Source organism: Archocentrus centrarchus, chromosome 10, assembly GCF_007364275.1.
Source record: "Archocentrus centrarchus isolate MPI-CPG fArcCen1 chromosome 10, fArcCen1, whole genome shotgun sequence".
NCBI lineage: Eukaryota > Metazoa > Chordata > Actinopteri > Cichliformes > Cichlidae > Archocentrus > Archocentrus centrarchus.
The window spans coordinates 4,480,439-4,497,258 of NC_044355.1; the positions used below are offsets into that span (position 1 = coordinate 4,480,439).

The following is a 16,820-nucleotide window of genomic DNA, read 5'->3' on the forward strand; positions in this document are numbered from 1 at the left end:
TGAATACAAATAATCCTAATTACACATTTTTAGCCAGCACTAACCACAACAATGGCTCTGGTGGTCTCAATGGTGGTCTTTGACCAATACTTGATACAAAGGGATCTCTCTGCTATGTCATTGAACCTCATCGTAGCAGGTCCATACCCAGGAACAAAGCCAACTGTCCAGTTAAATGAAACCTGACCCATTTCTCTCAAACAAAGGCCTCAAAGAGGTGCAGCACAATCCTCACAAAGTTACGCAACATCATATAAAGCTCAAGTCATGGGCTCAAAGCAAAAATGAGAAGAAAAGGATAGGGTGGATAAAGTGGGTGGAGATGAGCTTTAATCTTTCTGGGGCAAATGGCTTGCTTGGTGGACTAAATGATCCAAAAACACGTGGTTACAGCCCCCCCCCCCCGTCCAATTAATTTGACACAAATAGAAACCCAAGGCTGGAGAAGAGTTACTAATGAAATCCCCCAGACTTCCACAATGGGAGCAACATAACACTGGTTCCCAAACTGCCTGGGTTCAATACTGTGCTGCTGATTCCTAAACTGTAGCGCCATTAATCTCAAACCTCCCCCTTGGTACATCTGAAAAAAATTCAATAATCAATCTTTTACATCTCTGCTGCTTTCTCCTATGGCTTCCTGCAGAAAGTAATTCCTGCATTGCAATGCTACCATCGCTGCTGGTTGCTAGGGAACAACCAGAAAATCTCTCTTTCACACAGATTTCTCATATTTGCCCTCCAAGGCCACAAACACACTGAAGTCACCAGAGGGATGTTGGAGTTTGTTTGCATTTCTTGTAAAATCCCATCACGTTATACCAACCAACATGTCTCAGTAAGACAGTGCTCAAATTTTCTCCCATTTAATGTATAGCCGTTTTTTTTAAAAAAGAAAAAAGCATTTCTGAGGATTTCCACAGTTGGGCACAATTGACTTACTTTTTGACTTGGCAATCTGCTGCATTCAATTCCTAAATTGATTTTAAATGCAACCTTGGCTGTGTCAGTGGTCTCATGTTTGGAGCTTTTCCAGAGGGTCTTCAGGCTGTGGGATTATCACCACATGAACAGCATGTTCCCTCTGAGCTGAGAGTGAGCCAGCACCATTGCCTTTGTTAGTAGCTAACAACATTGTCATCTATGCTCTTTCATGGTCGGCCATCACAATGAAGCAGGGTCTAACACTGGCCTGTTTTAAGCGTGACTTCTCATCTTCTTCTCAAAGGCCGTGGCTGTCATGCTGTAAACCCTGAACCCAAAAGACACAATGCTACAATGCCATTTTTTTTCTCCACCACCACCACCACCACCCCCTCCACTCCCACCCACTAATAAAACACTTTAGCCAGTGAGAGCTAATGATCTATCTGCTGAGGTGCCAGTGAAGGTCACAACAGCTACAAAGCAACAGCAGAGAGACACTTAAGCATACAATGCCAACTGTGTGGAAACCATGCTATCAGTATCTAATCACAAGCTATACATTAGTGTCAGCTATTGAAGCCCAACTTAGAATTTACAAATGTTTCACAACTTAACAGATTTTCTTGTGTTTAGTATTTGCACCACATTGGTCCACGAGAAGCTCACTTAGTCCTGAATGGAAATTTCCTGTTTACAGCACTGCCTTATGATCCCACCCAAAGGCCTTTCACTTCACTTTATACTGAAACAGGCCTCTCCTCCAGATGGACGGGGATTTCAGGCTATATCCTGAGGAAGTTTTACAAAAGAAACATGGCGCACCATTGTGATCTTTAAAGGTTCAGCTGCAAGTTAAAATTTCCCCTTTTCCTTGGCCTTATTCAACTTAAAGTTGAAGGGTAGAAAACTACAGATAATTTTTCTGTTTATGATACCATTTTATTGCATTTTCTCACAACACTGGCTTGTAGCTGTATGTATTTGCTTCAATTTCTGTAAAACAAAATTAAGCCACAAGTTATATTGCAACTTATGGCCTATAACACAAACCATTGCTTAAGTCTACCTGGCATGTGCACTACTGCAGTTGATACATTTTAGCTAAAGCAGCTATTCCCAGTGCAGCGACAACATAACTGGTGTGATTTTAACAGTTTTTGACAAGCGCAAGCTGCTTGTAACAGGGAGTCATTGTGTTGGGTCTGCACTTTACTTGCTGGTGGACTCGAAGCAGGGGAGCCTATAGCAGAGCGTGCATGAGTGGCCCGCATCTTGCTCTCCAATTATAATCACATACAGTTTTGATATAACCAAGTTAAAAACACATTTCTGGCCTACATATATGCTATCACACTAGCATAATGTGTGTAACACACATTAATATAAGGATAAAAAAACAAAACATGGTCACATGGTCATGCTGCAAACACAAAAACTTGTTTTTAAATGATATTAGATCCATTAGTAAAACTGGTTAACAGGACATTCAATTTCCTATCAGTCATGTGAAACTTGCTTGTAATACTCCATAAGTGACTCAGTGAGAAAAGCATTCGCTTACAATGCAAATAGAAGCAACAAACCACGCCCCCCGATACGCACTTCAGCTGATTTGAACGTTGTCTGTCTCACAAACATGCCACTCTCCAAACACTGAATGAATCACTGAGATGACACACAGGTCCTACTGTCCATGCCCATAATTTTCCAAGGTTTGAAAAGTTGAAATAAAATTACTTTCATTTTATGGTCCTTTTGATTTTTTTGTAAAAGCTTTCTCTCTTACAATGAGAAAATATGCGATTTTTCCGGGTGGGCTTTAATAGGGTAATTGAGTGTTCAGGTTGATAGAGACTCAAATGTTTTGTCATATATTTGTGCATCCAGATAATATCCAAAACCTTGACCTTGAGCCAGGTGATCTAGGAGTCACTGGCTATCTTTCGTGCAAATGTGGTATGACTCGGACCAGTAGTTTTACTGTAATATTGTTGACAAACACACCAAAAACAATACCCTGTTCCCCTCTGGGGGCGGGGTAACCAGGGACAACAAAAACCACTGAATGGTTTTCATGTCCTTGTGCGTAAATGGTATTTATCCCCCTCTATGTGCCACTGCAAAATAATCTAACTGAAGGAGGGAGCCGCTAGCATTGCCAAAGAGATGAACGGTCTACACATGGTGGTAAAACTGAGATTAAACACTACCATTAAAACCACCTGGAGAGGCCAGCGCAGGATGGTAAACCTGAATTCCCACTAATGGGAGACTCACAGTAAAGCTGTCAGTCCTTGTCAAAAGAGCTTAGCCTAGCTTGCTTATACAACTCGTACAAGACATCTTTAGGGGGCATCACAAGTTATTCTATGCAATAAAAACCCTGTGGTCATTCACTATGTCCCACAAAGAACAAGCTCAAATACACTGACTATATCTAAATTATCACCCACCAAAGATATGTGCATTTTTTACCAAGTGGTTGAAATATATTATCAGCAACCATTCATCCCCATTCTGGGGTTGAATCACTTCTCATTATCTTGAGTTTTCACTCTTGACACAGAATCGCATTAACAGTATGGATGAAGTGAAACAGCCGTGGAAATGTACTGACTGGGCTGAGATTTTTTTCAGTGAATAAACTTGCAGGAGCATCATGATTCTGTCATTATGACTTGCATTGCATTAGGCTTTTGTTTCTGTCACTGACTTGTGCCCATTGTGTTGTGTTGCACAGTGCAGACTAACGCCCTTTTGGAGTGGTGGCCTAGGGGAGAAGAAGAGGGTTCGTCACTGAGAGGACCCTGGTTCAAATCCTCGGGCTGGCATCACTGTGGGTCCCTGAGCAAGCCCACCCCCCCCAGGTTGCTCCCCGGGCGCCCTTTGGCTGCCCCCTGCTCCATGCTGTGCTGTGTGTACTACATACTCCATGTGTGTGATGGGTTAAATGCAGAGAATGAATTTCACTGCATGTAAATGTATGTGACAAATAAAGCTCTTTCTTTCTTTTTCTCTTTCTTTTTCTTAATATTCACTTTCCAGAGAGTTATGTGCAGCCCTTTACAGTCTTTGTTTGCGTTCACTGGAAGTAACCAGATTACTCAATCACAAATAAGCAAATACCACTTAAAGAAGATTGTAAGAGCATTAGTCTCTCAAAAGAACTGCTAATGTGGTGTTATGTAAGCCTATTTTTGAAACTTGGCCTTTGCTACATCAAGGCCACATAACACATAAGGATATCTGCATACATACATGACAACTATAATTAATGAAGGGTTTGCTCTCAATGAGAGTGGTTAAAGTGTAAAGGAACTATAGCGCCATACGGGAAAACATCTGGCAGTGGATTGCTTCTTGAGGTCAACAAAGTCAAGCGTTAATTAGCCTGGTCAAGGTCTGAGGTGCTGATGACCTAAAGTAATTTAATAAGTAACGCTCAGCTATAACAAACCTCACGTTATTTAAAGAGAAATTGTAGCTGTAATGGTGCAAGAAAAAAAAAAAGAAAAAGAAAAATCATACTACAGTCTTACCAGAGTCAAATCAATGTCGACTGTGCTGCAGGGGGAACGTTGCATCACAGCAGTAAATGTGTTTCCTCAAACCTCTCCCAAAGGAAAAATCCTAAAAAAATTCCAAACACACATACACACAAGCTCTCTGGTTCAACCCCAGACGAGAGCGTGCTGATAATCTCAGACTGGCACCCAAGCAATCTCCACTCAGAGCCGTTAGAAAGAGGATGTAATTGAAGGTTCAAATCAAGCAAGCCAAAGATAATTATGCCCCTTCTTTCCAAAATCAGGAAGCAGTGAAAAACTATCAAACATTCCAGTGAGACTCAGATTACATTGAGGCCTCGGTAATAAACACACATTTTCCCTGATGGGCAATGGAAGGACGGAGGGCTGCAGAGTTGGAAACGTGACCTGCCACAGGTTAGTCAAACCCTCGGGGCCCTATTACAAAGATAAAGTTGCAACAAGACAGATATCGTACACCAGTTTGCTCCACTGCACAAAAGAAGTGGAACAATGGTATTCCTAATCGCTGATTTATAAATGGAGAAAATGCTTTGTCTTTAGGCCGTCCAGCTCTCCTTCCTGCTGGCACAACTCAAGTTGTGCTGCTGCAGCAGTTTTCACTTTTGACAACAGTATCCATTAGCCCAGACAGCTGTTTCTGCTCAGCTAGTGTTGTAATGAATCGCCTCTTTTAGCTCACATGGCAAGTAATCACCTGCCTACCACCAGCACAGCTGTTGATGAACCACAGTTTGCATGAGGCACGACAAGCCACATAAGGATCAAAGTCACATCCTGCATAAAGTGTTACAACTTAACATTACAGCGTCAAACACGCTACATCTTCACACAGTCTTGTGTGCATGAATATCACACCAAGTCACCTCACATGTTATCACTATGCCTTAGTTTGCATGTCATTTCAAGGCATGAATGACATCCTACCCTGATCGGTTTTTTTTTGCTTATGATTTAATGCCACCATATGATTCAGTTATGTGCCTTAAGTGGTGTAGTATTTATATCTACCATTAGATATAATGGGATAAGCCACCATTACGTCTTAATCAGAATTTATGGTTCTGCTGGTGTAGTGTGTTTGCCGTCCGCTGGCAGACCGGGGATGGCCCATCTACCTCCAGAGAGCTCTGTTGTTGATACGCTGCATATAAAGTATGTGGTACAACCAGTCTGTGGGCCACTCTTGCTTGTGCTGCTGTTAGTCCATCAACCAACCGTTAGAACTGAGCTGAGGTGAAAACAAGTGTTAAAAATAATGTGAAGTGTCCACTGCAGCCACTGTCTGTGCTTTACATGCTGTATTTTTCAGTCCTTTAAGTTATTTTTTCATGGTTCTCCTGTTCCCGGTGAACTTCACTGTCGCTCCCTCCCCTATTCTGGCCCACATGTCAACCAATCAGCATTCAGTACAATGCTTACGTCATCCACTTCCAGCGCTGCGCAGCAAGTATTTTGGAGGACTCCAGGAGTTTCTCTGCATCTGCGGGAGGAATTTTTTGCTTCCACTGAATACTTCTCCAAAATACTCAGATAATTACATTAAATGTATTTTTTATTTTCACAGGCAACTGCTAAGTGCCTGAAAGAAAGGGCAGAGCACACATACTGGCTGCTTATCAAACAGTGAGTGTACATTAACAGTCACATGACTGCTTACCAACCACTCCTTATACATACAGTATAATGTATATATAGGTCCTGATACAGGCACAGTGAAACAGAATGAAAATTAAACAATTACTGTGCAGCAGAGTCCCAGTGAGATGAGGAGGGCTGCTCTCTGGAGTTTCATGCTCTTTTTAAAAACCTGATATGTTGAGTAAGTCATGTCAAATCTGTGAAATAAAATATCCATATCATAAAAAAAGAGGGGAGCTTATAGGGGGAGGGGATAAAAGACAGAATGACAGTGTTAGCTATGACAGTGCTTTTTGGTGCAGAGAGGCGCACTGGCGGTGCCTCACTAATAAATATTTTAAAGCATCAGCTTAGGCAGGTGAGCCATCCACTAGAGGCACAGTGTTAATAAAACAAAAACACACAGACACACTGAGCCATAATGTTGTTAAGCCTGGCTATTCGGTGTAGGATGGACATTCATAAGGTGACAATGACTTTTATTCTTGATGAAAATGAATACTTGACCAAGTAAATAGGCACGAAAGTTATATATATATACACACACACACACACACACACACATATATATACATATATATACACACAATGTTTGCTCCATTTTTTTCTACTCTCAGCAGTCTGGCTGTGAGTACAGAAACCCCACCCTGTTCAAATAAAGAAAGTATCACCTGTACCCTATTTTCTCTCAAATTTTAAAGGAGCCAAAAAAATCAGAAGAATAAATCTGTGTGCATTCTCCAAAAAAAACCCTTCAAAAACAAAAGCGGCACTGTAGTATTTATAGGCAGCCCGACTAAGAACATTTCCCTGATTTTTACCGGTAATGCATCAAGAACCGTCCTGAAGTGCCATTGTTACAAATACTGTAAACAAGTATTAGCTGCATAGTGAACCCATTTAGTGGGATTTAGAGTTCACTAATCACACAAATTAATCAGCTCTCCATCTGATCCACGTCATGTCTGAGCAGTTCACCACGAGGAGGGATTATACACCACAGTGAGCCTGTGCTGTGTGCGACTGAAGCTAAACAGTACATTCACTCAAAGTAGCCTGGCAGTCGTTTACAACAAGGGTGTTACAACGAGGATATTACAACCATCACAGATAAAAATAATAGTTGCATAACAATAAAGCTTTAGATTGAATTAACACAAAGATCTTGGCCCAACTCATTCTTTCTGTAGTGCAGGCATCCCCCCCAAGAACTGTTAATGAGAGCTATAGTAAGTGGTGTAATTCAATAGCAGTCACACAAGTATTGCATGTCAAGAATATTCTCAGAGCAGCTAAGTGGGTCTCACGCTAAGTTATGTAAAGACTGTGGTCACTCAGTGGCATGAGGTCTACTGCCTTCTGCTATAAAGGCCAGTGAAATTCCTGGAGCCTTGACTCTATAGCTGGATTGCTTTGTTTTAAAAAGAAATCTCTCATGGAATGTAACACAAAATACTAAAACAAGTCTATTTCATACTGTTTGTGATTAAGGAGGGCCAAACGTACAAAACAACTCTGAAGCTTGTCTGAGAAATCCGAGACGATACACAATCACCGAATTCTCCAATTAACCAGGGCTGCAACGATTCAGGGAGTAGCTCCAATAGCACGATTATAAAAAAAAAAAAAAAAAAATCCTCTATGCAAATTTTTGGATTCAATGCTTAAGCACGAGTGTTTGATCCACACTTGTGATTAAAAATAGACCTTCAATAGACACTTGCCAAAACTAGGAGTATGCCTGTAATTTCTAAGTATCACAATCTTAAGTCTAAGCACCCCCCAGTTTTCTCACCAAAAAGACTGATAACACAACAGCAGCAGTGACGATGCCGTCATAGTTTAATGGGGAGCCTGTCTACACACAAACGCCGAAGAGCGTAGAGGGGGTGCCAGTACAGAGACGGTGGGGTCAGGTGGAGCAAAATAAAACATTTTTCTAGCATCCAAAACAGCAGTAATAATAAACGTGATCATAATTAAAACCTTTACTGGGAAAACAAACTGGTGGGAGTCCTTCATCAAATCACCTGTTCAACAACCGCTAATGTGAAGAGAAGCAAACTTTGTTGCTGTTTCCATTCACCGTTATTTGTTTCACAAAGCAAAAATCTACATTAAAGCTACAAAAGTTAAAATAAAAGCACATGTATGCAGACAAACTGTTAGTTTAGTCTGACACGAGGTTTAAACTAGGCAGCTTGCTGAAGGCTGATGGCAGCTGTGCTGCTTTATATCGCATTGATACCTGCAGCAATCAGGGGTGAGTCTAATGAGGGGCATGGGGTGTACAAGACCATATTTATTTCAAGGGTTTAGAAACATTATTTTGCAGATTTAAACAAATATAAATTAATTGAATTGTATTCATATTTTTCTGCAGCAAGAAACATTGCATCAAAGCACAGGGAGAAGCTCAGTTCTGAGAATACTATTAATGCTCACTTTTCTTCATTGCAGCCACCACATGCTCCTTTAAAGCCTTACAACCACACATACTCATACACTAGCACACTTAAATATGCAGAGCACACATATGCACAAAAATACACCATAACACTCTCATCCAGGAGATAAAATACTGTCAGAACCCTTTTTGCCACCTACAAAATGTAAGCAAGCCTTCAAAGATGACAGAGTAAAGGCCATTTTATTTTATGCCTTCTTTTAGTTTGTATGTACACTGATCAGGCATAACACTGTGATCACCTGCCTGATAGTGCATTGGTCTCTCTCTCTTTTGCTGCCAAAACAGCCCTGACTAGTCAAGGCATGGACTCGACTAGACCCCTGAAGGTGTGTTGGGGTATCTGGCACCAAGATGTTAACAACTGGTTCTTTAAGGCCAGATGCGAGGTGGGGCCTCCATGGACCGGACTCATTTGTCCAGTACATCTCATGGATACTCGACTGGATTGAGGTCTGGGGAATTTGGAGGCCAAGTGAGCATCTCAAACCATTCCTGAACTATTTTTGCTTTGTGGCAGAGCACATTATCCTGGGTGTACATGGTCTGCAACAATGCTTAGGTGGGTGGTAACATCCACATGGATGGCAGGACCCAAGGTTTTGCAGCAGAACATTGCCCAAAGTGTCACACTGCCTCCACCGGTTTGGCTTCTTCCCATAGTGCATCCCAGTGCCAGGAGTTCCCCAACTAAACAGCACATGCACCCGGCCATCCATGAGATGTAAAAGAAAGCATGATTCAACAGACCATTGCTCTGTGGTCCAGTTCTGATGCTCACCTGCCCGTTGCTGGTGCTTTGGTGGGGTCAGCATGGTCACCTGACTGGTCTGTGGCTATGCAGCCCCATACACAACAGACTATGATGCGCTGTGTATTCTGACACCTTTCTATCAGAACCAGCATTAACGTTTTCAGCACTTTGAGCTCATTTGTTGGATTGGAGCAAGCCTTCGCTCCCGCCGTGCATCAATTTATTTATTTTAATTTATTCTTTTATTTAACCAGGAAAGTCCCACTGAGATTGAGATGGTCTTTTTTCAAGGGAGTCCTGGCCAAGATAGTCAGCAACAAATACAAAACACCTTTACAAAATTACATACCTTGATTACAAAAATAATCTATAGCTGCAGACCCCACAATTAACCACAGCACTAAGAGTGAGGTTTTTCTTTAAGTATTGCAAAGCAGTTGAAAAAGAAAGGTACACATCAACTGATCAAAGCACCCACTGTGTAAACCTGGAGTGAGCCCCTCAACACACCAATATCCAAGAGCAGAAAATGAAATTAGCAACCTAAAAGTGAGCAATTCGGAAGTCAGCATGGGGTGTCTGGATAAACATTTCATCCATTGTGTTGCATTAACTTTCTCTTACCCTGTATTGTTGCAAAAGGAACACAGTTTAGCTCAAGGAAATCAAGAATACTGTTGCAACTGCTGTGAGATAAAACACTTTTTAAAGTGCATCCCCAGAAGATAAATCTACCTCAAAAAAACTAAACAAAACAAAAAACTGGGCTGAGCTGCTGAGTGAGTACAGAAATCTCAGGTGAATTTGCGCAATATAAAAACTCCAGGACAACAGCACCGAAAATGATACTGGATATGTTCAATGCTATGCCAGAAAATGAGAAGGAAAAAAAAATCATCCTTTTTCCTTAATGCTGGTATTTCATGATCTTTAAAAAAAAAACAAAAAAAGTGATAACTTGTCAGTTACAACTTAAACACACAGAGACAAAGATGAAATATTCTCTTGTGTCTCCGTAGCCTCAATGAACCAAAATGCATCGCAGCCACAGCTCACATTTTTGCAGATCTGTCTCCAAACAACAGCCAAGTTCAGGACATCATTTCCCCCAAATTCTTCTCAGCTGGAAAAACTATCCAGAAAAAAAAATTAACGAAAGCTGAAGTCAAATCAGCAAAGCAGAAAACCAACTGAGAGAAAACAGAAAAATTTTAATTACTTCACATATTGTCACAGCTGGAATGCAATCATCCTTAATTAATATCAAGCATTTCTTATGCAATTCCATTCAAACTCCAAAAACTCCATCTCTGCATTCAAGATAATAATTTACATGTTCGCATACCTTTGTAGTAGAAGTACGCCATTATTACCCAAAGTTTAAGAGCTTTAGCTTGGTTTAGTACCCCACTAGTACTACATGATGCTTTGTAGAGTGGTGAAAGCTGTTGTGTGTTTACCTCTGGACTGCTTCTTTCATTATTAGATTTTAGGGAGTAACTGGCACGGCACAGCTACACAAACATCCTGGTGTATTTCCAGTAAGGAAAGCAGCCTCAGGAATGTCAAAGTTTTCTGGCTTGTATTCAATCATATTATGATACATTCATCTGAACAATGAATTGTAAAACATCTATAAATGGCATCTTCTTGCAGCAAAATGGGTTATAAGATCAAACTTTTTCATCAGCAGCATCCTGTAGAGTCATGAGATTTAAGTCATTCAGTGGTATAATCAATGCTTTTTATGGGTCTACCTACCAGGAAGACAGTGTTGTGCTTTACTGCGATCACAATATCATGAAAAAATTAAAATTAAAAAGTAAACAGAAACGCAAGCAGAAGCATGATTTAAATGGGCCAGTCAGAAACTGCCGGTCTTCTTTGAATCCATCGTATGTCGGCGCATTTGCTCTTTTTTTTCCCCTCCTTCCTGAAATCATCCCCTGTATTTAAACCGGGAAAAGTACGTCACTGAGACTGCGGTGTGTGTAACCACTTCAGTCTGTATGCCGTCTCCTCTTTCAACACAAGAATAACATGTGACATCACTTTACGTCTACAGGGTTACTGCTGCAGAGCGCATGCAAACGCCAAGGCAAGCAGTGCCTAAATATACCGGATGAACTGGAGTTTGGGAGAATTAGGAGACCTTGTGTTGCCTGGGAAGATTGTACCATTACAACCCCTGCAAGGGGAAAAAAAATTCTGCAGAAATCCATCCCAATTTTTCAGCCGGCAACCGGGATTTAAATAGATGTTCCCATGATTCTGACACCCCAACAAAAATAGAAAGGTAGTTACAAAACAACAACACACTCCAAAAAATAAAAACAAAGCTTTGGGGTTCGCATACATTCTTCCTGCTTAAGTTCTAAAAGCATCCTGATGCTTTTCCTCTTCCTGATTGCACTAAGCAGGATGCTGAACAGCAGGGCGAGTTTGCCCATATCAGTTATTTCTCAGCCTGGCAAATACTTTGATTATCAGCCATACGTCAACTGATTATGGTTGTAAAAGCTTGGCTGCATAAAAAAAAAAAAAAACTTCTTAGCTATTTATTTGTACTTGCAAAGCAATCATAATTGTAAATTTATACATTTAAAATCACAACACACACTCTGTGGGGCATGAATTAAAATGAGTGGTTTCAACTAGCTTTGCAAGCCTAAAACATATTAATAGGAAACTGCACGGAGTTGTACGGCAAATTATTTTTGTGCTACATTCTCTCCCCTCTGCTCTTTAAAAGCATACGTCACTGTCAGCCGTTGACTTTCTTTCCTGTTTGGCACTTTTCTATCACGATAATTCCATAACCCGAAACATTTAAGATGTTTGGACTTGATCGATTGATCCTTTATTTTACTCACTCCAATTTACAAGGTTAAATAAAAGCCACTACATTCCCACGAACTCATTTGTCTTTCCCCTGGTGTCTCTCCTAAGGTCACTGCAGGTCTTCTCTGATCTCTCGTGCTGGTTCAAAATATGTGGAAACAATGTAAAGTAGGCAGCTTGTCCTTCCAGCTATGTGACTGTGAAACGGGGTCACCGCAGCGGAGGACTGTTGTTTGTGGCCTTTAGCTTTGCCACCTGGCTAAACACGAGGAGAGATGTCTGTCCTGCGTCCAGCTACTTGCTGAAAATAAACCAGAGCCACGGCAGCAGACGTATTCGACTGTGCACTACAGAAAGAATACGTGCAGATTTTTGTTCCTGCAACACTGAACGAAACGATTTCGCTCATTAATTCCTTTTCAATCTGTGCGGGCAGTCTTGAGTCTTCGGTATAAAATAATGTTATAAATAAAAAGTCAAGGTTTTTAAGAATAAAAAGTGTGCGTATTTGGCAGAGTATGTGACATTTGGCAAAATTAAAAACAATAATTCATGCAACATTAAAATTCTGCTAATTAGCTAAGCATAACTGCTGTTGTCCTCAATTATTGACCAATATCAGCGCACCTCTCCTGAAGCTGGCTTACCCTCATTTCCATCAGCAAATGCAAATCATTTGTATGGAGATCAAAAGACAACCCTAAAGAGAGACAATGATGAACTGAAAAATAAAAACGTATATAAACTCTCATTTTATAGCATGTGCAGGAAATCCATCATCAACAGAACTAAATGCAAGTTTGCACATGAAAAGAAAATGGCTGGATTGGGAGAAAATTTGTGAAATGTGTGGACTGATATTAATAAACTCATTGCATAAATTGAATGAACTGAAATAACATGACACAGTTCCACTGAGAACCACAATGCATGTTTAAGAAATAGTGCTTTAACTGAAGGGAGCCAATTCTCTCTTGGACATGAAAAAGATATCAGAGATCAGATAGCCATGTCATTTTAATTCATATCACTGTTGCCCCCCCCGCCCCCCCAGGGAGGAAAAAAAAAAAAAAAGTCCAGCAGTGTTGCATCTGCAGCCTCGTCCTCTGTCTCCTTCCTTCTTGATTATCAGCCTGCCTTCTTTGGCCTTCACTGTCAAAAGTTCAGGGCTTTTCCTTCCAGTTACAGTGCAAAAAAAAAAAAAAAATCACGCAAAGGAGAGCAACAAAGGCAGCCAGAACACTACCTGTCAAGTGGTCAGCTATTTAACCTGCCATGTGCCGTGGGTCAAATCCCACTGTGTGGCGAGTCCTGAGCGATAAAGACAGATCCCTCTAACCGTTAGCTAATCCTGACAGAGAGGTCCTGCCAACACCATTAGGATAAACTCTGTGAGCCGCCACAGTCACCGGACATTTGAAAAGAACACTGGGGAAGGTGCTGGCACTGGAAAAACAATGACAATACAGTCAAGCATTCACACGATTTCCACAACAAATACGTATATAAAGACTTGGTCTTCTGCAGAATAAGCAGAGGCTTTCTAGTAGCTCTTATTCCTTTGGACTTCTCTGTAACTGCAAAACAACACGGACGCATTCACATCCTGTTAAGGATGTCTCGCTTTCCCAAATGACACCATCATTCTCAATCATAGTCACTGTTCAGATTGCCCCAGTCAACCTCACTGTTCATTTTTCTTCATTTCAATGACCTCTGGGAGATCTGGGAAACATTTTCCTCCTTCGAACCTGTCACTCACTCACTCAGATGTGCAGAGACTTTGCACAGTAAAGCCCTCTGGGATGAAATGTTTGCATACTGACGCTGCATGCGTTGATACCATGGCTTCAAAGTGCTCAAGGACAGATGATTTATTATTTATTATTATTTTACTGAGGCTTCCAGAAGGTCATATTTTATTGAAGTACTTCAATCTTGACATTTTTCAATCCAAGAAATTTCAAGTGTTTAACATCTTCTCACATACTCTTGGCAGGTTATGGCTGCCTCATAAACAGCCCTTTGAGATGACCATAAAAGCTACGCTGATGTAAATTCTTACAGGTGGGTTTGCAGGATGGGGCAGGTTATGCTTTAGTCACAGGTCTTAAAAAATGCCAGAAATATGAAATAAAAAAACAATCCTGATAAAGTTTTGTAGGAAAGAAAAATTAGTCTGCCACGGAAAAAGATTCAAGTTATACAACATGATTAACACAATTTTTAAAATGTCCAAGACAAGACTGTGCATAAAATATAAACCGCTCATCAAATAATGAAAATTATCTATCATAAAATACTAATGGACCCATCTGAGCACTGCTGCTAGTGAGACAAGCCAAATTCTTTATCCAGTTTCCATCACCATGTTGGCATCTGTCACCCATACAAATTACAGCTTGCATAAAGCTGTAAAGACCATGAGCCTAGGGCAGTTAATGTGACACCAGTGACACCATAATTGTTTCCTCAATGTCAGGCAGACATGGGCAGAGGATGTGCCACTAACTGTAGCCCTCTGGTTTAAGTGGTGGCCTATTGATCGTCCATTATGTGTAAAGCTTTTGGCAGCGCAGCAGTGGAGACAGCTCAAATGAAATGATTTTATTTTTTACAGCCAAACTGGATTTATATTTGGTCTTTGCAAAAATATGCAAATCATGAATGTGAATATCTGAAGCCACGCAAGCCTGGGGGGTGTGAGGACATGTGTGGCTAAAAGGGGTTACAACCCCAACCCACAGGATTTGCATGTTCAGGCAGGATCAGAATGTCACTCCAAACATATCTGTGGAACACACTGAGGAAGGGCAAAGAAGTAGCAGAGAACAGTTTGGGGCAAATTTTCCCCACAGTGCAACTCCAGCAGAAGAATCCTCTAATATGCTGTCATAGTCTACCGTAAATTGGGGGTAATATCTGAATTTATAGGCTAGTATAGGCTATGGATTAACCCTTTGTGCAGGATGTTTATACAGGGGTGTGCCTGAAGAGAGGCTGAAGGGGAGGCACTGGTCACCCCTCAATGTACTTATGTTTTATTTAAGCATATTTATGTTATTTTGGATGTACATGTTGTAGTTCGCTCCCTACAAAGTTAATTTTAAAGGTTTAAGTGTTTCTTTTGAAAATATAAAAAATAATTATATCATACTTTTTATTATAAAACTACCCAGCAGGGTACAAGTCATTCCGATCATTTCGAGCTCCATTTGTGTGAATTACACTAACTTTATTTTAAAACAATAAAAAAAAAAATTGTGATTCTACGTAAAGATTAATTCTATTCTATTTTAGGTACATTTTGATGCTAAAACGTTTGCAATATTCTGGTATTTAGGCAGGTTTAGCCCTTTTATTTATGTGAACAGTTAGAATGCTTCTTTCTTCACTTTAACAATATTTAAACTCATCACTTTTCATGTGTACTATCTGCATCAGGACAGTGTTGCTCAGGAGCCTGAAAATCGAGCCCGATACGCGTATTGGGCGTTTATTGTGTATTTGTTTCTCATCAAATTGATTTCCTGTGGGCTCCCTGCCCTGTTCTTTGTCTCCCGTTTGTTATTCCATTTTAAATGCTTTCGGCTACCCCTTTTAGCCTTGTTATTTAGATTTCAAACCACAGACGCAAAACCGCAATACACAGAGCGATGCTACGCGCTGCAGGCGGGTTAGAGTCCCACCAATGGCTGCAGCTCCTGTTACATTAAGTAGCCTTGATTATCTCTGCTGATAGAGGGCTTAGCGGGATGTAGCCGCTCTCAGACGAGCTGAATGGCAACAGTTGTACTCAGAAACACTCTTAACTGTTCCACTTTAGAGTGTTGCAATGTTAAAATGTAGCAACAAAGTGACAAAAAGAGAAGCGAGAAAGACTGATTTTGATAAGAATCCCATTAGCAGCATGCATGCAATGAATCATTTCTTCTGACCTGTTGCGTCCTTTCAGCCGGATTCTTCATCACAGCCTGCCGAAAGCTGTTATCCACGTAAGACGCCATTGTTTTGGAAGAAGCCGTCTGGAGGATGTGGAATTCCTTATCCTTAAAATTACTTAAATCCAGGGGCACGGATATATACAAAACAAGTCTCCCTATTGTCTTGCTTTATTCTCGTCGCCTGTGCTCAGATGCTAGCGGGTAAGCTGGGAGTGCCCTGAGCCAGGCCACGACTGGAGCCAGACAGCCAGCAGTCTCTTCGGGGTGTCTGCCTTTCTGCTACCCGAACCGAATCCGGCTGCCAACACCGGTCCCCGCCGGGGAGGAAACTTCCTTTAAAAGCGCCGGTCAAACTCCCCGTCTTAGGACTTATTTTCTTAGAGTAAAAAGTGCTGTCCTCTTCTTATTCAAGCCAGCGTTCATTAAAGCCATTCCTTGTCTCTTCAGCATTCTGCTCTGCTAGCGACGGGAGAGAAATTCCATGTAAGGATCCAGCAAACAAAAAAAGTAAGGAAAAAGCAAGCGGCTAACCCGTCAGCAGCCAACTAGCGCCCATTATCAGAGGCAGACTCTGGTCCTCTCACTGGGAAAAGCTATTATGTTTGCATTTTGATGGAGCTAAAAGTGAAGATCGGTGCGCCGCCGCTCTGCTCTGTTGTATGCCACCATGGTGACTGACACACCACTACCGTAAAGGC

General features: G+C 41.1%; 1 protein-coding gene across 1 annotated transcript in view; it reads right to left on the reverse strand.

Annotated features, from left to right (window-relative positions):
* The window catches only part of rapgef2b (Rap guanine nucleotide exchange factor 2b), a 119,593-nt gene extending 103,408 nt beyond the window's left edge, over window positions 1-16,185 (reverse strand). Inside the window, exon 1 of the mRNA XM_030738750.1 lies at window positions 16,117-16,185. Within this exon, the coding sequence (XP_030594610.1) occupies window positions 16,117-16,185 (69 nt within the window). The remainder of the gene's footprint in view (window positions 1-16,116) is intronic.
* Between the last annotated feature and the right edge of the window lie 635 nt (window positions 16,186-16,820).